General features: G+C 38.8%; 1 protein-coding gene across 2 annotated transcripts; it reads right to left on the bottom strand.

Moving 5' to 3' along the window:
• Positions 1–664: 664 nt before the first annotated feature.
• ZNF283 (zinc finger protein 283) lies at positions 665–22,382 on the bottom strand. 2 transcript variants are annotated; one of them, XM_009435767.4, is made up of 7 exons: positions 22,220–22,382; positions 21,385–21,464; positions 18,285–18,348; positions 16,032–16,153; positions 14,060–14,147; positions 12,470–12,596; positions 665–2,705 (listed from the first exon to the last, which is right to left on the bottom strand). In XM_009435767.4, the coding sequence occupies exons 4-7, from the start codon at positions 16,151–16,153 to the stop codon at positions 919–921; spliced, it is 2,124 nt and encodes a 707-aa protein (XP_009434042.1). In that variant the 5' UTR covers positions 18,285–18,348; positions 21,385–21,464; positions 22,220–22,382; the 3' UTR covers positions 665–918. The 2 variants fall into 2 exon arrangements, with proteins under 2 accessions (XP_009434042.1, XP_009434045.1); XM_009435770.4 differs by lacking the exon at positions 16,032–16,153 and having other exon boundaries at positions 22,220–22,381.
• Between the last annotated feature and the right edge of the window lie 65 nt (positions 22,383–22,447).

Below are 22,447 nucleotides of genomic sequence, written 5' to 3'. Positions count from 1 at the left end.
TGTACATTTAACATATCTGGTATAAATTATCTTATGCTGTTACAGGCATTAGAAAATTTTGATTCCCTCATTTGCCAAATCTTGCTATAGTATGAATATTCTGCTATTCTAATCAGAGAGGTGCAAGTGAAGAATTTCTTATTTAAATTGTCACTTGTCTCACGTCTTGAAAAGTGTGAGTCTTGTCTCAAATTATTTCTGGGAAAGAACAAACTTTGTTTTCAATTCTCAATCATTTATGGACTGATAATTTTGTAAAATAGAATGTTATGGAAATGTCAAATTGCTATAAAAGTTCCAAATATTTACTCACTTTCCACATTTATCTCATGATTGACAGATGACAATTTTATGACTGCACCAGTCTCTGGATAATAATTTGAGTAGCATTTGTCTAAAGGCCTTCCTATAATTCTAATTCAAATGATTTCTCATTTGGATGAATTCTCTGATGTACTCTAAGATATTTACTATGTCTATAAGCCTTCCCAAATTCCTTATGTGCATAGGATTACACAGCAGTATGAATTCTCTGATGTGCAGCAAGAACTGAATTAAGTTTAGGTCCTTCCCACATTCCTCCCATTTAAACTCTTTTTAACAAATACCAATTATTTGATGTTAATCAGACTTTGTGTCATGAATGAAGATCTTCACACATTCCTTACATTTAAATGATTTTACATCAGTATAAATTGATATCCAATAAGACTGTACAGAAGTCTAAAGGCCTTTTCATATTAGTTGTATTCAAAATATTTCTCACTAGTATGAATTGCTGGATAGCAAGATAATTGCCCATAAACAGAAATGAATGGCTTTTGCACAACCCTTACATTCACAAGGTTTCTCAAGAGTAAGAGTTATTATGATAAGTTGTCTATACACACACACAAAATATTCTTTTACAACTTTCAATCATAAGGTTTCATCAGTATCAATTTTCTCATTTGAGTAAGTTGTCCACAGAAAGGCTTCCCCACATTCGTTGTATTTGTAGGGTTTATCATTACTATGAGTTCTCTCATGAACAAGTTTTGAGCCATGAGTAAAGGTCTTCCCGAATTCCTTACGTTGATAAAGCTTCTCACCAGTATGAAATCTCTGATGAACACTAAGTTGATAGCCACTACCAAAGGCCTTCCCACAGTCTTTACATTCATAAGACTTCTCATTAGTATGGACTCTCTCATGCTTAACTAGGCTTGAACCCCAACTGAAGGCCTTCCCACATTCCTTACATTTGAAAGGTTTCTCACCGGTATGAATTTTCTGATGTTGAGTAAGGTGATAGCCACGACTAAAAGCCTTCCCACATTCTTTACATTCATAGGGTTTCTCCCCTGTATGGATTCTTTCATGTTGAACAAGGCTTGATCTACAATTAAAACCCTTCCCACATTCCTTACATTTGAAAGGTTTCTCACCGGTATGAATTTTCTGATGTTGAGTAAGGTGATAGCCACGACTAAAAGCCTTCCCACATTCTTTACATTCATAGGGTTTCTCCCCTGTATGGATTCTTTCATGTTGAACAAGGCTTGATCTACAATTAAAAGCCTTCCCACATTCCTTACATTCATAGGGTTTCTCACCAGTGTGAAATACCTGATGTCGAGTAAGTTGAGGCCCACTACAAAAGGTCTTTCCGCATTCTTTACATTCATGGGATTTCTCACCAGTATGAACTCTCTCATGTTTAACAAGGCTTGAACCCCAACGAAAGGCCTTTCCACATTCTTTACATTCATAAGGTTTCTCACCAGTATGAATTCTTTCATGTTGAATAAGACTTGATCTGCAATTAAAAGCCTTCCCACATTCCTTGCATTCATAGGGTTTCTCACCAGTATGAAATATCTGATGTCGAGTAAGTTGATAGCCCCAACAAAAAGCCTTTCCACATATTTTACATTCATAAGGTTTCTTACCAGTATGGATTTTCTGATGCGGAGTAAGTTGATAGCCACGACTGAAGGCCTTCCCACATTCTTTACATTTATAAGGTTTCTCACCTGTATGAATTATCTCATGTTTAGCAAGGCTTGAGCCCCAAAAAAAGGCCTTCCCACATTCCTTACATTTATAAGATTTCACACCAATATGAATTTTCTGATGTTGGGTAAGGTGATAGCCACGACTAAAGGCCTTCCCACATTCTTTACATTCATAGGGTTTCTCACCAGTGTGAATTCTCTCATGTTTAACAAGGCTTGATCCCCAGGTAAAGGTCTTCCCACATTCCTTACACTCATAGGGTTTCTCACCAGTATGAAATCTCTGATGCACATTGAGTTGATAGGCACTTAAATAATTCTTCCCACATTCTTTACATTCAAAGTGTTTTTCAGCTGTATGAGTTCTCTCATGTTGAACAAGTTTTGAGCCATGACTGCAAGCCTTCCCACATTCCTTACAAACATAGGATTTCTCTGTATTATGAATTCTTTGATGTGGAGTAAGAGATTTACTTTTTCTGTAAGAAGGTATTTTTTCATAGCTGATTATCATTTGACTGAAGTATCCCTCTTGATGTCCTTTTAGTCCCTCGAATATGCTTTTGCACTTCCAATTATTTCTGAAGATGGATGCCTCAAGGCCAAGGGTTTTACTTTTGTCCTTCATCTCCCACTGGGAAAAATTTATTTCAAAAATATCATTTTCTGAAAATATTTTTTTGGTCTCATATGTTGTTGACTCCAAATCTGAAAGAAAACAAGAAAACCACACATTTTATTTCCTTCACTAGGGAAAAAAACAAAAAAAACTACAGTAGAAATAAAAGACAAATTAGGAGACTTACTGAACTCACTCCTTGGCATTAAGGCACTCCCCTATTAAATAACAAACTCAGCCTTGATTTTGCAGCTCTTGTGATCTGAATGTTCTGATTTTATAGTTTTCTGGAGGATTCCACAGAGGTCGCTTCAACAAGTCCCTCATTTTCCCATGCTGATGTTCCCTCAAACCAAATGTCAGCTTCCATCAGTCAAGCCCTTATGTGCCCAGTTGTGGTCATCCAATGTATCTTAATGGGAATCAAATTCTTATCATAATGAGCTTTGGCTGATTTTGTTTTGTCTAACAACTCTTTTGTCTAACAACTCAATGGTCGCAACTCTGCCATTTTATCAAGGCAGCCATGGGCAATATGTAAACATATAAACAAATGGGCAAGACTATGTTCCAATACAACTTTATTTGCAAAAACAGGTGGATTTGGCCTCCAGAGCCAGAGTTTTCCAACCCCTGAGATAAAGCAAACATTGCTTTCATAAATGTTCACAATTGTAAAAATATAAAGTTCAATTAAATTTAAATTTTACATTTACTTAGATTAGCCAGAATTTTTATAAAAGGATTGATTTTTATAACTTCATATAATGCTGCAATTATGTGACTCTATAGATTTTACCTTATTTAAAAATTTTAAATGTCTATCAATTTTAAAAATCAACAGTAATTGTATTGCTATTTAAGGATCACTTTAAATTATAAGATCTCCAATTCACTTAGACAAAATGATCTTGAGAGTTACTAATAAATAATTTCTGGTTGCATAAAAAGTTCCTAAGAAGATATTCATAAAAGAGGAAGAACAAATATTTTGAGTTATTTTTCAATTAAGTTTACTTATTTCTTGACCATTGTTAAACATATTTTCACTCAACTAAGCTCAAACTAACCTGTCAAAAATCAATGTGATACACACATCATCTTATAACACATTAATACTGTTAATTATATTTCAAAATTGAAAATAAAGCTTTAAATTATAGTGTCATTCAGCATGGTATATTGACAATATTAGCAGGTTTAAATGCATATGGGAAATGTTATGTCATATAATGTATGAAAAAAGTGACATAAGTATGATATGATAGAAAAGACTGCTAGCTAAGGGAAAATGATGATCTTGGAGTAAACTGTCCACTCTGTATGAGGAAATTAAAGTATTATTCTTTTTCTTCAATACATGAAGAAAATAAATCTGCATAATTTTGCCACACTTCTGTGTATGCTTCAAATTTTAAGAGTCAAATAATTTTCATGCTTTTAGCTACCTTATACTACACATCTAAACTATTTTTAAATAGAACAGAATTTTTTATTTAAATAAAAATTAAAATCTTGCTACCTTCTCATTATTTTAAATATTGTGTTGATGTTCTGATTAATTAGTCACAACTATTGTTCTTGTCAAAAGCTCCTCTGACAACTCTTTTTGTTAATGCCTTTTCCAATTCAGAATAATGAAACAGATTGTAACAGATTATGTCTTTCACATAAAATCTGCCTTTCAGGTTTCCTAAAAGGCCACTGAGCAAGCACAAAGATTTGCTCTTTCGCTTACAAAAGATACTAGAAACAATCAGGTTTCTTTGACATAATCCAGAATTTACTTAGCCCAAAACTACTATGACTGTGTTTTTGTTTATATAACCCCAGATATATTAAAAACCAAAAGCTGACAATAAAAAGAGAAGTTTGGCCTTTCTAGGCTAATAAGTTACTTGTTATTAAAAGGTACCTGTCCCAGCAATAATGTACTTGTCAAGTTGGAGAAGATGTATATTCATATTCATGTACCCACAGGTTATGACTTTCTATAAATTAATTTTAAGAAAGATTGTGTACCTAGGTTTAAATACCCTTGTCAATTTGGAACAATCGTAATACTCTTTCATTGTCCATAATGTGTTTTGACTTCAAGGTAGTCACTTACTTCATCCTTATAAATTAATTAGGTTTTATACCTCAATAGAGGATTTAATTTTTTTCCATTATGAAGTTGTTGTTTATTATATTAAATTAACCAGAGCCATTGAGCCTTAACAACTACAAGAAGGTTTTTCCAAACTCAAATCTACTGACATTTGGGCCCAAATCATTTTTGGTTGTGCGGGGTTTTCATGTGCCTTGCCTGTTGATGACTGTATAACATTTTGGTTGAGCTATTAAATGATGGATGATTATTGTGATGTGAATGTGGGAAGTAAGTTTAATCATATATAGTTGGTCACAGGTCTAAACTGCACTATTGATGTTTCATTTAACAATGTCTTGCTGCTTTTTATGCATTAACATTTGGGTGTAAAGATTCTGTGGATAACCAAAACAAAGCCACAGTATTTAAGCTGACCAACCTAATATTCCAACTGAATATGGAGGTGACCAATTATGAACTAAAAGGAGTACAGTTTTGTACAACATAGCATCAGTAGTTTAGCGAATTTTAATTTCTATGTAAGGCTTAGATTTTAATTTAACATTATAGATTTAGATTTAACATTTTAGTTACTTACTACTTATGTTTTATGTAAGGTTTTACAGTGTCAGTAAATAAATATGGGTTTAACTTCTTCTTAAATGTCAAAAAAAATCATTGAGGACCCAAAAGACTTTTAGTTTATGTAGTTATATATTTTGATATTTGTCATGTTAAAAATTTAAACAGAGAAATTTTAAGATATTTACTAATTCACTTAAAATAACAATAAACCATTAACTGTTAATATAAATGATTTGTTAAAAAAATAATCTTTTCTAAAACAAAACAAAAGATGTTTTAAATTTTTTCAAATCTTTTAAATGGATGGTTTAATAAAAGACACCTGGATTCTCATATCTGCTTCTGCATTCAATCTATGGCAATATGTTATTTAGGTTGAAATATATGAAGAAAATCATATATATGAAGTATATGAAGAAAATCTAGCCTCTCATGGTACATAGTTGGAAAATGGCAGAATATTTTACTAGTCCATGCAGATAACTGTGGATATTTTTCTTTGACACCACCCTAAAACTTAAGAAATGGTAGTGTCTGGTAGGTTAAGTACAATGTGGAATATAAAATCATATCTGTGAACTTTTCATACTATGTTACATTGCACTTTGAATAATCTTTTATCCATGTGTAATTTTGTAACATCATACACTGGTCATTTGGAAAATACTGATTCAAAGAGTTATGCAGATCTTTGAAATGTTGACGTAGTTCACTATACAACATCAAAAAATCACATGTTAATATTACCACCCATCTCATAAAAAATCTTAATGTATTAGGAAGCTATAAAGCTCAAAATTATGAATAAACATTTTACAAAATTCTAATTTTAACATGACAGATTGAATTATATCATTGGCAACAAATATTAGTTATTTTTGAAGTGACAGGCTCACTTGCAAGAAAATGTTTTCCTACTGCCCAAGTCTGAACAAACAAAGTTTGTCATTCTTTGGTGAAAAATATGGTGTTTTGTCAAAAAAGCAGTTGGTTTAACTCACAATTTTTTTGGGGGTGGGGACGTAGTCTCACTTTGTCACCAGGCTGGAATGCAGTGGCGCGATCTTGGCTCACTGCAACCTCCACCTCTCGGGTTCAAGCGATTCTCCTACCTCAGCCTCCCGAGTAGCTGGGACTACAGGCGCGTGCCACCATGCTCAGCTAATTTTTGTATTTTTAGTAGAGATGGGGTTTCACCGTGTTGGCCAGGATGGTCTCGATCTCTTAACCTTGTGATCTGTCCGCCTTGGCCTCCCAAAATGCTGGGATTACGGGCATCAGCCACAGAGCCTGGCCTTTAACTCACAACTTAAACAACTGTACAAGTGGTTTTCTTCAAGGCAACCATCATACTTTGGTATACAGCAGAAGACCTTAATGGATACTTCCCATTTCATTACATAGAATATTTTTTAAATGTATATATAATCAAGGGTTGAGATTTAATAAAATGAATACTGCTTCTTCAAGATGTTCTTAAGTGAAAATGGGTTTTTTCTTAACACATTTTCTTTGTGTGTGGAGGTAAAGAATATGATGATTACTAGTACTATTTGGTGCCTCTGCCTTTGCTCATGCTAAAGCAGAGAAGATTCACCATGGCTTCTACACCACCAGTGGAAGGGTCACCACAGTGAAAAAGGCAAACCTCTCAGTATTGTTATGAGAATATTTTTCACTTTGTGAAAGGTTTGGCCCACTGAAAGGTTCTTGGGGACTCCCAGGGGTCTTCAGTCCACAGTTTGAGAACCACTGCCCTACCTAGAGTAAGAATTATGTCCAGGACTAAGGATAAAACCAAACTGTACCTGCCTTCAAAAATCAACTCTTAAAAAGATCATTGTGATCTGCTATTAATTTAACTGCTTGCCTGAACAGTTCTATATAACTATTAGGAAGATAATAAAATCCCCAAGTCACTACAACATGGCATCTACAATGGCCAGTATACAATGAGAAACTGTAAGACCGGTAAAGAAGCAGGAAAATTTGACACAAGATTTAGAGAAAATAGAGTCAATAAAAGCAGACCCACAAAACCAAATGTAAATTCTATAGCTATAAAATGTATGTGGAATGAAATCTTTATTGGATAGGCTTAACAATAATTGGACACTATCAAAGAAAAAAAAACAGTGACTTGAAGACAGGTAAATAGGTATTACCAAACTGAAGTACAAAGAGAAAAAGACTGGGGGTTGCACCTCCGTGACTGGTGGCACCATATAAGTGGTCTAACACACATATAATTGGAGTCTTAGGAGGAGGAAAAGTACTAAAGAAGCAGAAAAAAGTATTTGAAGATACAATGGTTGAAATTTCTCCAAATTCAATAAAAAAATCAACCCACTGATCAAAGGTAAGGGAAAGTGAAGCATGATAAATGTAAAGGAACCATATCTAGAACTTTATAGTCAGATTGTTACAGACCAAAAATAAAGAAAAAACTTAATAACAGAGAATAAAGTATATATAAAATGAACAATAAGAATCATAGCTGTCTAATCATTATATACAATAGAGTTCAGAAGATAATGGAACATTTTTGAAGCTAACTAAAAGAAAAAATATATCAGTTGGGAAATTCATATCTGGTAAAAATATCCTTCAAAAATAAGAAAGATGAAGGCTGGGTGCGGTGGCTCATGCCTGTAATCCCAGCACTTTGGGAGGCCAAGGCAGGTGGATCACCTGAGGTCAGGAAATCAAAACCAGCCTGGCCAACACACTGAAACCTTGTGTCTACTAAAAATACAAAAACTAGTCAGGCATAGTGGCACACGACTGTAATCCCAGCTATTTTGGAGGCTGAGGCACGAGAATTGCTTGAACCTGGGAGGCAGAGGCTGCAGTGAGCTGAAATCATGGCACTGCACTCCAGCCTGGGTGACACAGTGAGACTGTCTCAAAAAAAAAAAAAAAGATAAAATTAGCTGCTAGTAGCCATATAACACAAGAAATGCTAAAGGAAGCTTTTCAGGCTGAATGAAGTTTACAGATTCGTAAAATTCTTACATTATACAACAAAGTAGTATGTTATTAATTTCAAGTAGACCATGCTAAATTAAGGATGCATATTGCAATCCCAAAAGTAAATACAAATAATACAGCAAAAGATAACAGATGAGATAAAATGGAATACTAAAAAATACTTGATGAATCCAAGAAGGTGGAAACAAAAGAAAGAACTAGTGAAACAAAAAATAGCAAGATGGTAAACTGAAATTTAACCATATCAATAGTGACATTAAATGAATATGTAGGAGTGATGTCACACAAAATGATGAAATAGGAAGCTCTAAGGGCTGGTACCTCCATCAAAGCAACGATTGAGCTGGAAAGACAGATTGTCATTGGCCAGGCGCGGTGGGCCACACCTGTAATCCTAGCATTTTGGGAGGCCGAGGTGGGTGGATCACGAGGTCAGGAGATCGAGACCATCCTGGCCAACAGGGTGAAACCTCATCTCTACTAAAAAATAAAAAAAAAAAAGGAGAAAAAAAATTAGCCGGGCGTGGTGGCAGGCACCTGTAGTCCCAGCTACTCAGGAGGCTGAGGCAGGAGAATGGTGTGAACCTGGGAGGCAGAGCTTGCAGTGAGCCGAGATCACACCACTGCACTCCAGCCTGGGTGACAGAGCGAGACTCCATCTCAAAAAAAAAAAAGAGAGAGAGAGATTGGCATCCACAAACTCTTAATTCTGGAATCTTATCAGGCACTTCCATAACAACAAGGGGAGTGCTGGATGAATAAAGAGGCTACTATTCTTAGGTGAAAGAGTGGCTCGTGCAAGCCACCATCCCCCATTTCTCAGTCCAGCCAATGCTATGGGATGACAGGCCTATGTGCCTGGAATGCTGTGTACCAACTAATCACTTCCTTCACTCCTCAGCTCCACCACAGCTGTGGGGAGAGCAGCCTGTATTCCTGGAACAGCTGGTTGGGACCTGGGTGGGCAGCGTGACCTTGTCTTCCAAAAAATTCAGGGTTGTGCAGTTTGGTGGGTTTTGTGTTACCTTGAGGGACCAGCACAGATGACTGCCTTGATTTTAGCCCCATCAGCCACAGCAGCTTTCCCCAGAAGTATCTACTGGAAGATTTAAAGGGCTAATGGACCTTTTTTTCCTCCCCTTTTTACAGCCAGATATTTAAGTAAATCTTTATCTGGTACTAACTGACTGCAGAGATGATGGAACAGAAACTTCAGTGACCACATACAATAAGGAATATACAATTTGCAAAAAGAGTTTGAAAAAATCTGACAGCTCCAGCCCTCAACAAGCAGAAATCAGCTATGCCTGAGGAATGGGAAAATTGAATCTCCAGAGGTACCACATTATAATACTCAAAATGCCCAGTTTTAACAAAAAAAATTACAAAGCATACAGTGAAACAGGAAAATACGGGGCCCGTTCAAAGGAAAAAAAAGAATCTGACAGAAACCATTCCTGAGGAAGCCCAGACATTAAATGAACTATCCAAATATGCTCAATGAGCTACAGAAACCATGGACCAAGAGCTAAAGGAAATCAGGAAAACAATGTATGAACAAAATGAAAATATCAATAAAAGGATAGAAATTATAAAAAAAAGGAACCAAACAAATTCTGGAGTAAAGTAACTGAAATGAAAATTTCAATAGTGGATTCAGCAGAAGAAAGACTCAGCAAACTTGAAAATGAGTCATTTGAAATTATTGCACTAGAGAAGCAAAAAGAAAAAGGAATAATGAACAGTGAAGAGAGCCTGAGGGATCAATGGGATACCATCAAGCACACCAACATACACATCATATGAGTCCCAGAAAAAGCAGAGAGACAAAAGTACAGAAAAAAATTTGAAGAAAAAATGTCTGAAAACTTCCAAAATCTGACAAAAGGCAGGAATACACACATCCAAGAGGCTCAACAACTTCAGACATGATAAAGAGATTCATATCTAGACACATTATTGTCAAATTATGGAAACCCAAAGACAAAAAGACTTCAGAACACAGGAAGAAAGCAGCAGCCTACCACATACAAGAATCTGCAACAAGATTAACAGCTAATTTCTCATCAGAAACCACAGAGAACAGAAAGTAATAGGATGGTATATTGAAAAGTCCAAAAGAAAAAAAAACTGTCAACCAAGAATTCTATACCAGCAAAAACTGTCCTTTAAGAATAAAGGTGAAATTAAGGCATTTCCAGAAAAAACAAAAGCTGAAGGAGGTGATTACCAGTAGACCTACTCTAGAAGAAATGTTAGACAAGAGTGTTTCAGACTAAAGTGAAAGGACACTAAACAGTAATTAGAAGCCATAAGGAGAAAGAAAGAACATTGGTAAAGGTAACTACATGAGTAAATATAAAAGTTAGTATTATTGTACTTTTGATTTATTGATTTAAAAGACAAATGCATAAAATAATAACTATAAATCTGTGTGAAAGTAACCAGGTACTTCAAAGCAATAGCTGATTGTAAAACTAGACAAGGGAAATTTCATACAAGATGAAACTCTAACACCTTGTTTATCAGAAAACCAGGAGGTACTCAAAGAGTGACGGAGATGTGCCAAAAAGCCATATCATGAAAGGATTCCCACTGACTAAATCTGGACAAGCTCCAACACTTTGAGCTTCAAAATAAATAACAGAAAAAAAACAGAATATAGCCCATTGACTAGAAAGCGAACATATGAATAAATGGAAAGTTTAAAGAGGAACACAATATTTATTTATTTATTGAGGTAGGGTCTTGTGTGTCACCCAGGCTGGAGTGTGGTGACACAATCTCAGCTCACTGCAGCCTCAACCTCTTAGGTTCAAGCAATCCAGCCACCTCAGCCTCCCCAGTTGCTGGGACTAAAGGAGCGCACCACCACAGCCCAGCAAATATTTTTGTATTTTTTGTAGAGATGGGGTTTTGCCATGCTGCCCATGCTGGTCTCGAACTCCTGGCCTCAAGTGATCCAACCGTCTCAGCTTCCCAAAGTGCTGGGATTACAGGTGTGAGCCACCACTGTGCCCAGTTCCACAATATTTAATAGTTTCAAAGTTCCTCCCCACAAAATAGTTGTGGAAGGGAAAAAGGGCAACTGCACAAGGAGGAAGCCAGCAGACGCTACCTTAATCAAGTACTCAGAGTGAATAACATGAGTAATGATAAATTAATCATACCACCCAACAAAATGCAGGGAGAAGAACGCAGCATCAATTCTGTGATAATCCTGCCAAAGATCCATATTCTAAATCTAATCATGAAGAAACAGCAGACAAACCTACATTGAGGAACACTATACAAAATAGCTGGCCTGTAATCTTCAAAAGCATCACAGACATATATGCAAGTCAAGGAAAGACATGTGAACTGTTTCAGACTGAAAGAGACTAAACAATCCAAATTCCACAAACAAGAACAACAAAACAATGTATTATCTGGCCCCTTCCTATCTCCCTGGCCTAATTTCTTAGTACATGTTCCTTTAATAACTCTACTCTAGAGTTCTGGTAAAGTTCCTTTCCAACAACAGGGCCTTTGCATTTGCTGTTCACTGTGACTGATCTGTTCCTCCGCCAGATATTCACATAGAGATCCCAGGCTCCACATCTCTGTTCAAGAAAGCGTTCCCCGACTATCTTACCTAAATTAGCCCTGTCAGTCCTCATCATTTTCTATTCCCTTATGCTGTTTACCTTTTCCAAAGAATTTGCTTCATTACATACTATTTATCTATTTATAAATTTACTTATTTGATGTTTCTCCTTTACTACAAAGTAAACTGCACGAAAATGGGCAAGTTATCAAAGCTTGTTCATGATTCAATTGACAGTGCTCAGCACAAGGCTGGCCAGGAGTAGATATTCAATATAATATTTTCAGAATTTATGAAATCTGGTTTCTTTGCCATAGTTATGAAATAAATGTCCTATAATGCAAATCCAGCCCCTTGGCCATTAAAGGAGAGAGGTGATTGCAGGGAGGGCCCGAGAATGGTGTAAAGCTCACTGAGGGATGGGGAAGATCAACGTGTTTAACGAACCCATTTCTAACCCAGCAAGTATAAAAGCATGCCCCTGGGAAGGGGGAGAAGAAATTCACCTGGTTTCTTCAAAGATAGCCCTGTAATTTCCAGTGCAGAAAACTGATGATGCAAAGAGGAGACTCTAAATTATTTCAGGCAGATGAGCTTACCCAGTGACACCAAGTTACTATAGTTCTCCAACATTACATCCACGTACAAGTCCCTCTGAGCAGGGTCCAGGCATTCCCACTCCTCCTGAGAGAAGTCGATGGCCACATCCCTGAATGTCACCAATCCCTAAAACCAAAAACCCATGTATTACTTGTGAAATTAAAGAAAACATTTCCAAGAGGAAAAAAGAGGGTACAAAGGATGAACTACAAAGAGGGGGAGAAATATAACAATCGAGTAGGCTGAAAGCCTCTGATATAGGTAAGAAAAAGCAAGAAAATCTGTGACTAAAGCAGGATGTCAACATGTTCTACGAGAATCTTGTTATAGCAGAAAAAACTTCCCGGATACTGTGAGATAACTCAGCTATCCAGATCTGTCTGGTAATATATTTTAAAAATCTCAGTTTCTTCTCTGTTATATAAAAAGTGCATGTGTATACATCATGCACATTTACAATGTGCTATGTGCCTTCCTCATCAATTCTTTGTAAAAGTGAATTGCTCACCATCTTTCCCCTTTAAGAAATAAAAACAAGGCCAGGTGCAATGGTTCATGCCTGTAATCCCAAGCACTTTGGGAGGCTGAGGCGGGCAAATCACTTGAGGTCAGGAGTTCGAGACCAGCCTGGCCAACATGTGAAACCCCATCTCTACTAACAATACAAAAATTAGCCAGGTGTGGTGGCAGATGCCTGTAATCCCAGCTACTTGGGAGGCTGAGGCAGGAGAATCGCTTGAACCTGGGAGGCGGAAGTGGCAGTGAGCCGAGATTGTGCCACTGCACTCCAGCCTGGGTGACAGAGCAAGATTCTGTCTCAAAAAGAAAGAAAGAAATAGGAAAACATGAAAACTTTTTTCCAAATCTACTACAAAATCTTTATTTTATAAAAATGATTCCCATTAAATTAGGGACTATCATCAAGACTCAAATACATCACTGTTAGATTACATCATAAGCATTTTTTCTTATGATGAATAAACAGTATTTTTATTTGTTGCAATTCATTTTATCCTCTCAATATATGAGCTTAGTCACTCAATTATATCTGTACATTTAGGCTGAACAAAACTTCTGTAGATTTTCTTGATCGTGGAAATATATTATCATCTAGACCTTAGGCATCATCTTATCTGTTACTATCAACTACCCCTCGCTTAGTACTTCACTTGTTCCTGAGTTAGAGAGTACTGATACAAGACACATGAGGATACTGATATAGGATATTGCACATGACACAAATGTCACTCATGGCCTACACATCCTGGTTGACGACAAAATGACTTCAAAGTCAACTGGTTCCAAATCCACTTGTGGTGGAGTCCTTTGGTGACTCCAAAGACCACTGGTCTTCATCTCTTAGGAAATTGCTGGAAAGAACCACTAACTCCCCTCTCTCTAATCTGAAGCGCCTCCCAACACATGCAGCTTCACATAAACTGAGGTTGAGACCAAGCAACCCCAATGTCCTTATCTCTGTGGAAAACTTGGGTCTATGGAGAAGTTCTATAGGTCTAAGGAAAATTAATGAAAAGATTCACACGTCCTAAAAATCACAGTATTTCATGGAGAGAAAAATACCAACTTACATCAGTCATGGTTCTGGAACTGCGAGAACTAATTAATGCTCCGTGGGATTCCTCTATTGGTGAAGCACAGAATCCAGAAAAGCCAGAACTGGGGAGGGAAAACGAAGCGTTAAACCAGGTGTGCCTCAGTGATCCCATCCTGACTAACGCTAATAGAAGATCTTATCTTCTCCATGCCTGCTTCTGCTACACACCCCACGCACCATTTATGGAATTCAAACTTTGATCTAAACCCCAGAGGTCTTCAGCAGGGAGGTTTCTGGCAGTGTCTGGTTCTGAGGATGTGAATCTGGACCTGGGATTCGACAATTCAGTCCTGCCCAGGAAATCAGATCATCCTCCTTCCATTCCTACCTCTCAGGAATACCTGTCACGGTCCAAGCTAGAACGTCCTTCATGGGCTCAGGACTGAAGGAAGTTGGTCAAAACATGGGAGCTGGACAGGATGTATAAGGAATTCATCAGGAACCCAAAAAGCTGACTTTCTAATGCATATATCAGAATATTCATGACACAGAACATCATGCAATGAGTACATGCTAACTTAGGGAAATAATCAAGATATACTCAATAGAAAAAGGAGGTTATGAGACTTATGATATGATTACATGTATAAAATACATATATATCAATACAGAAAGACTGACAATCACATCAATAGATGAAAAAATGTTTAGAAAGTTATACATCTCAAGAAAGAAACAGGCCGGGTGCGGTGGCTCAGGCCTATGATCCCAGCACTTTCGGAGGCTAAGGTGGGTGGATTATGAGGTCAGGAGATCGAGACCATCCTGGCTAACACGGTGAAACCCCGTCTCTACAAAAATACAAAAAATTAGCCGGGCGTGGTGGCAGGCGCCTGTAGTCCCAGCTACTCGGGAGGCTGAGGCAGGAGAATGGCGTGAACCCGGGAGGCAGAGCCGGCAGTGAGCCGAGATCGCGTTGCTGCACTCCAGCCTGGGTGACAGAGCAAGACTCCATCTCAAAAAAAAAAATAAATAAAATAAATAAAAAATAAAAAATAAAATTATATATCTATATATATTAATAACATTTATTTTTTCATTATGATCATAATGTTTTGTTTAGGTAATCCACACAATCATTGTAACCATGGCCATACATTACACAAACTGTATAATTTCTACATATGCCTATGTCTTGCCTAGAAAAAAAAAGGATGAAATTCCCCAAGTTATGCCATGTATATATTAATGGAATAATACTAATGGAATAATATTAATGAAATGATATTAATATATCCATGGCCTAAGTTGAGGAATTTCATCCTTTTTTTTCATTTTTTGGGGGGAGGTTTTATTTATTTTTTTGTTCCCCTTCCATTAATGAGGTTTTGATTCTGCTTTTCTTATCTTGACTGATAGATTTATTTTGTATCTGAACCTGTCTTAGACATGGTACTCTCCAGATAACTGAATCCAGATAACTGAATCACCTGATCCTATTAGGCTCACTTTGCAACCAACATTAGTAGAATAAAAACTATAAAGTATAAACCTTACAGAATAAATTCCATTTGCCTCCAAATGCTTGATCATGGTTCAGCAGTATTGCTTATAACTGCCTTCCTATGAGTTCCTAAAGCAGGTCCCCTGGATTGCCTGCTGGCCTTTGTTGCTCACTGCTGGCTGCCTTATGCTTACCCCAAGGCATATTTGGTCTCCAAGGTAACAACTATGTCTTCCAAACACTGTATTACCCCCTAAGTACAAGTATCACAGGGTCAGGCATTTGGGGCAAATTCTTTACCCAAAACTTCACTTCTAGAAATGTATCCTTAAGAAATAGGTAAAGAAGGGCCAGGCACGGTGGCTCATGCCTGTAATCCCAGCACTTTGAGAGGCCGAGGTGGGTGGATCACGAGGTCAGGAGATCGAGACCATCCTAACATGGTGAAACCCCGTCTCTACTAAAACTACAAAAAAAATTAGCTGGGTGTGGTGGCGGGCACCTGTAGTCCCAGCTACTCAGGAGGCTGAGGCAGGAGAATAGCGTGAACCCAGGAGACGGAGATTGCAGTGAGCCAAGATCGCACCATGGCACTCCAGCCTGGGCGACAGAGCGAGACTCCATCTGAAAAAAAAAAAAAGAAAAAGAAAAAGAAACAGGTAAAGAAGAAAGAAACGCACAAGGTGAATACACAAGGGTAGTCAACCAAAAATAATTTCTGGTAACCAAAAATGAGAAACTACGTAATAGTAAGCAAAAGGTTTAATAAATTATGGCCCACCATATCCTCATTAGTTATGATGGTGTTGGTTCATATTAATTGATGAAGAAAGACATGCATGATCAATTCCTTAGGCAGGCCGGTTTGTAACTAACATAATGTGGGAAGCATATTCTATTGAAATTAAGATAAAAGTTCTGGTGTCAGACCTTTAGGATGTGAATTTGAGCTTGATAGTTATCCATTTCTCAATACCTCTGTTTCCTCATCAATAAGACGGGTGAGAACAGTGTCTACCATAGAAGAGTAAGTAAGAAATCCATACAAAATACTGAATGGTATATGACAATTGTTTATAAGTTGTCTTTTTTTTTTTTTCAGAGACAGGGTCTTGCTCTGTTGCCTAGGCTGGAGTGTAGTGACACAAACACAGCTCACTGCAGCCTCAACCTCCTGGGCTCAAGTGATCCTCCTACCTCAGCCTCCATCCCCAGTAGCTGGAACCACAGGTGCACGCCACCTTGCCCCACTAATGATTCTTCTTTAAAATTGTTTGTAAAGAAAGGGTCTCACTGTGTTGTCCAGGCTGGTCTCGAACTCCTGAGCTCAAGGAATCCTCCTGCCTTGACCTCCCAAAGTGCTGGGATTACAGGTGCAAGCCACCAGGCTTGGCCACATTTTCATCATTATTATTGAAAATGAAGAATGTTACTGTCCCTTATCTTGTTATGCCAAAGAAACTTAAGGCTACTCTATTTTGCTCACAGTAAAATGTGTCTTTCTCAGACCTGCTTTCTTATAACGTGAACTCAAATTTCACAGGTCAACCTTGAGTCTGCTATTCTTCCTAAATAACAATGTGAGCAAAACAGGTTCTCAGAAACATACAGAGGATAATACCCCTTCCTCCCAGAAGTTACATAGAGATTCAGCATCATTAAGCTGCATCAGAAAATACAACCTGATTAGGTATAAAGCTGAGAACTTAACCAGAGGCTCAGTCTTACTCTTCTGTACAAATTGGTGGTTTACTTAAACATTTACAACAAGAACCTTCTTATTCTACCTCCTGGTATTTACACCTGTCCTTGGAAATATTATCTGTAAAATGTATTTTTTGTAAGATGGCTGTATACTGGAGATTATTGCCATTGTCTGTAGAGGTAACCTTTAAAATAATCTAATTCTAAAACTCTTTTTTGCCTGGTAATTCATTTTTAAATGACATTTCTATAATCCCAGAAGTTGTAAATATTTGAAGGTTTTCAAATAAGGGAATCACTAGTACGTCCCTCTTCTCCCTAAATATTCAAGATTAACATAAAACCTAGAACTGGGTTGGATTTTTTTTTCAAACTAAGAACTAAAGAGTCTTCAATTCATTTACATCACCAATTACTATAATTTTATTCTGCAGAAAAAAAAAAAAAAAAAAACAGACCCATAGGCTCAAAGGAAAAAGGATTTAAATAAAAATATTCCAAAGTGCTGGGTGTGGTGGCTCACGCCTGTAATTCCAGCACTTTGGAAGGCCAAAGGAGGCGGATTGCTTGAGCTCAGGAGTTCAAGACCAGCCTGGGCAACATGGTGAAACCCCATTTCTATCAAAAACATGAAAAATTAGCCAGGCATGGTGGCACACACCTGTGGTCCCAGCTACCTTCCCTCTGAGGTGGGAGGATCGCTTGAGCCTGGGAGGTGGAGGTTGCAGTGAGCTGACATTGCACCACTGCACTCCAACCTGGGTGACAGAATGAGAAACTATCTCAAAAAAGAAAAAGAAAAAAAACACCAAAACATTAAAAATGATTAACTCTAGAGGATGCAATTTTTAGCTTCCTTCTCTATATGTCTCCTGGACTGCTGAGTTTTTTTTTTTGGACCAAGCCTGCACTAATTCCATAATTGGAACTATAAAGACATTTCCAAATGTAAAAAACTGAGTGACAGGAGGAATATATTCCAGTCATTAAGAAAACTGAACAAACGGGGCCAACACTGAAAATCAGTGGGCCTGAAACAATTTACACCTACCAGCTCTCGAACATCCTGTAGCTGTTATTCAATGTAATGAGACACATTCACTGTCAAGATTCTCCTGTAAATCAAAACAAATTAGATAAACCACCTTCAAAGTCTGAGGAAGAAAATAAATGTGCATAAACAAAACAGTATTTGGTATAGAGTAGATACTCCGTAAGTATGGCTGCACCTTTCCACTTCTTCAGTGAATGACCAATTAAAGTAACATTTTAATGTAATTCTTGAAATATGTCTTCCAAAACCATGTCTTATCAGATGGGATTGGCACGTAACACAATATTCTTGAGCACTTTTGTTCATAACTATAATGATTGCTTAAAATTATATCATTTATATTTTTCCTTCCTTTGACTCTTTATAAACTTAATTTTTATTAGGTGCATATCATTCCATCACTAGACATACTGCAATTTACTTGACTATTTCCATTCTATTGGACACTAATTTTTTTTTTTTTTTTTTTTTTTTTTTTTTTAGATGGAGTCTTGCTCTGTCACTCAGGCTGGAGTGCAGTGGTGCAATCTTGGCTCACTGCAACCTCTGTCTCCCAGGTTCAACCAATTCTCCTGCCTCAGCCTATTGAATAGCTGGGTCTACAGGTGCACACCACCACGCCCGGCTAATTTTTGTAATTTTAGTACAGATGGGATTTCACCATATTGGTCAGGCTGGTCTCGAACTCCTGACCTCAAGTGATCCACCCGCCTCGGCCTCCCAAAGTGTTGGGATTACAGGCATAAGCCACCGAGCCCAGCTGGATACTAATATTTTTCAAGCTCTTTCCCAGCAATTACAGTCTTTTTTCCAGAACAATGGAGCTAGATCTTTTTGGGTCATGGTCACTTTTGAAAATCTCATGAAATTATAGACACTTTGCCCACTTAAAAAAACACATTTACATATATTTACAAAAATTTAGTCTCAATTTCAAGGGATTTTGGTCACCTGGAAGCTCGTCAATGGAACAAGAAGACCTCAGGTTAAGACTTCCTGTTGTAAGCCTGGGCACAGTGGCTCACGCCTGTAATCCTAGCACTTGAGGAGCCCGAGGCAGGCAGATCACCTGAGTCCAGGAGTTAGAGACCAGGCTGGGTAACATAGCAAAACCCCCTCTCTATAAAAAATACAACAAAAACTGGTCAGGCTTTGTGGCACGTACCTGTAGTCCCAGGTACTCGGGAGCCTGAGGTGGGAGGATCGCTTGAGCCTAGGAGGCCAAGGCTACAGTGAGCCATGATCATGCCACTGCACTCCAGCCTAGGCAACAGGCCAAGAACCTGTTTAAACAACAACAAAAAAGTGTTCCTGTCCTAGATCATTTGAGCATCTGGTCACTTTTTTGTGTCTGTGTGTGAGACAGTCTTGCTCTGTTACCCAGGCTGGAGTGCAGTGGCGCGATCTTGGCGCACTACAACCTCCGCCTGCTAGGTTCAAGCAATTCTCCTGCCTCAGCCTCCCGAGTAGCTGGGACTACAGCCACCCGCCACCATGCCCGGCTAATTTTTTGTATTTTTAGTAGAGACGGGGTTTCACCATGCTGGCCAGGCTGGTCTCGAACTTCTGACCTTGTGATCCACCCGCCTCGGACTCCCAAAGTGCTGGGATTACAGGTGTGAGCCACCGTGCCCAGCCCCCACTTTTTTAGTTAATTTGCAAGCACCCGTCACAATCAACTTCATACTTCTGTTACTCTAATCTATAAAAAGTTTATGGGAAATAATCTAGAAGAGCCCAATAATAGCAACTCAATATTCAGTAAGCCCATACCATGGGGATGACACTGCTCTATGAAGCTTTACATATAATATCTCATCTTATATCATATCAACTCCATTAGGTAGGTACTATCCTGTCCCTCTTTTATAGATGTGGCACAGAGGGCCTGAATCAATTGTCTAAGTACACACAGCTACCAACAGGCAGAGCCAGGATTTGAATTCAGATACTTTGGATCCAGAGCCTTAATTTTTTTGTTGTTGCTGTTTTTTCGAGATGGAGTCTCTCTCTGTCACCCAGGCTGGAGTGCAGTGTGCAATCTTGGCTCACTGCAACCTCCACCACCCGGGTTCACGCCATTCTCCTGCCTCAGCCTCCTGAGTAGCTGGGACTACAGGCGCCTACCACTACGCCTAGCTAATTTTTTGTATTTTTAGTGGAGACGGGGTTTCACCGTGTTAGCCAGGATGTTCTCGATCTCCTGACTTCATGATCCACCTGCCTCAGCCTCCCAAAGTGCTGGGATTACAGGCGTGAGCCACTGTGCCCGACCCCAGGGCCTTATTTTTAACTACAACATAGTACGGCTTCTTACATGCCACACAAAGCTGGACTTGAAACAAGTCATGCTTGGAAATGTTACAGATTTCTATCTAAAGATTATCTGAAAGTCCCCACTCTTGTTGGTGCAAATTGCAAATCCCTATGTTCAAAGCTCAATCATATTTCCACCCCTAAAAGCCTCACAAAGCAGACAACATTGTCATTTACTGCCAGAAACATTCCCTTACTTAAAATCCCTTATACCTTGCCTTTCTTTAAGCATCATGACTATGGGCCAGGCATGGTGGCTCACACCTGCAGTCCCAGCACTTTAGGACGCCAAGGCCAGAGGAACACCTGAGCCCAGGACTTCAAGGTTGCACTGAGCTATGACTGTACTACTGCACTCAGCCTGGGCAACAGAGTGAGACCTTGTCTCTAAAAAAAGTTAAAAAAAAATTTTAATTATGACTACAGAAAAGATAAAAAATAATGTTTATATAACACCACCTAATTACTAATCTCTTCAAATAATCATAGTATAAAATAATGCTCTAATAGCAATCTACAAGAGGTGCCTTTCTATAACTCTTCAGTGCATCATAATGCACTGAAGTATTTGAACAATTTGCCATATGAACAGGTGGGTAAGAATTGTGGAGAAGAACAATAGGGGGCCACTGGGAGGAAATATGTACCAGCATGGCGGGTCATGTAACTGGGAAAACCCAGTCAAGATATTTCAGGCCAAGGAAAGAAAATGTTCTCATGACCTAGAAGCAAAGGTAATTGTATGTATATGTATTTTAAAAGTATGTATAAAAAACCTCACCTGAACCTTGATTTCTAAACATGCAAAAATCCTTTTCTCCTCTTCAAACTCCTTCTTCGAAATCTGGCAACCTGGCAGCACTGGGGGAAAAACAGTAACATGAGACATCAGCATTTCTAGCGCGTCACAGACTTAATTAAAAAAGAAAAAGAAGAGCAAAACACCCTCTGGGGCCACTTCTGCCTTCATCCACACAAAACCAAACGGAATGAAAAGGGAGGCTAGAGTCTGTCTCTGTGTTGAGGGCAATTCTTGGGGACAGAGGTCTGCTTGCAATGGCTCTGAAACATGTGGCTCACCACCAAAGAGCTCCTAGAGGCCCCTCTTCTAGGAATCCCACCTCTAGAACCTCCCCATCAGGTCTTGACAAGATCCTGTCCCGCGGACACTTCCAGATCTAAAATTCTCATCCTTCTTGCTTGAAACGTTCATTATGGGGCTTAGCATAGACTTCTTTCTTGCGGCCATTTAATTGTGGCAGGCCCGAAGACAGGCTAAAGGGAACCTAGAGCATTTGGTCAAAGCAAATCACATTTACAAATACGGCCACGCACCCCGTCAGCCCGTCACACATTCACAACTGCACCCACCTCCGTGGAGACACGCCCCGTCCCTGCCACGCCGTCTGAGACACACTGTCCCTCGGCTGCTCGCGTGCACACAGGCTTGAGGATCCGGACACGACACGCTCTGTCCGTGACCCAGCCCTCCCCACCCCCAGCGCCCCCGATGCCACCCCCACCCTCACTGCCGGTTCCAGTCGGGCCCCAGTAAGCCAGCCGAGCCCTCCCAGCTTCACCCGGGCAGATTACTTCTACGGACACGACCAACTCACCATGCAGAGTCCAAGAACCTTAAGGACACCGGAAAAGGACCCAGAGACCTGTGGTTAGTTTGGACCCAGAGGCTGATGGGAAACAAGAGCCTGGAAATGCTCGCAGGCTGGGAGAGGAGCTTCTGGCAGGCAAGCTCGCCCCGCCCCTAAAAGACCTGTGCCCCGGAGACTTCTGGGAAATGTAGTCCACAGCGGGAGAGTCTCCGGAAGTTGAAACCTGGACAGCAG

The sequence above is a fragment of the Pan troglodytes genome, chromosome 20, assembly GCF_028858775.2.
Source record: "Pan troglodytes isolate AG18354 chromosome 20, NHGRI_mPanTro3-v2.0_pri, whole genome shotgun sequence".
NCBI lineage: Eukaryota > Metazoa > Chordata > Mammalia > Primates > Hominidae > Pan > Pan troglodytes.
The sequence above is the reverse complement of the archived record's forward strand: the minus strand, read 5'-3'. Positions and strand labels throughout refer to the sequence as shown.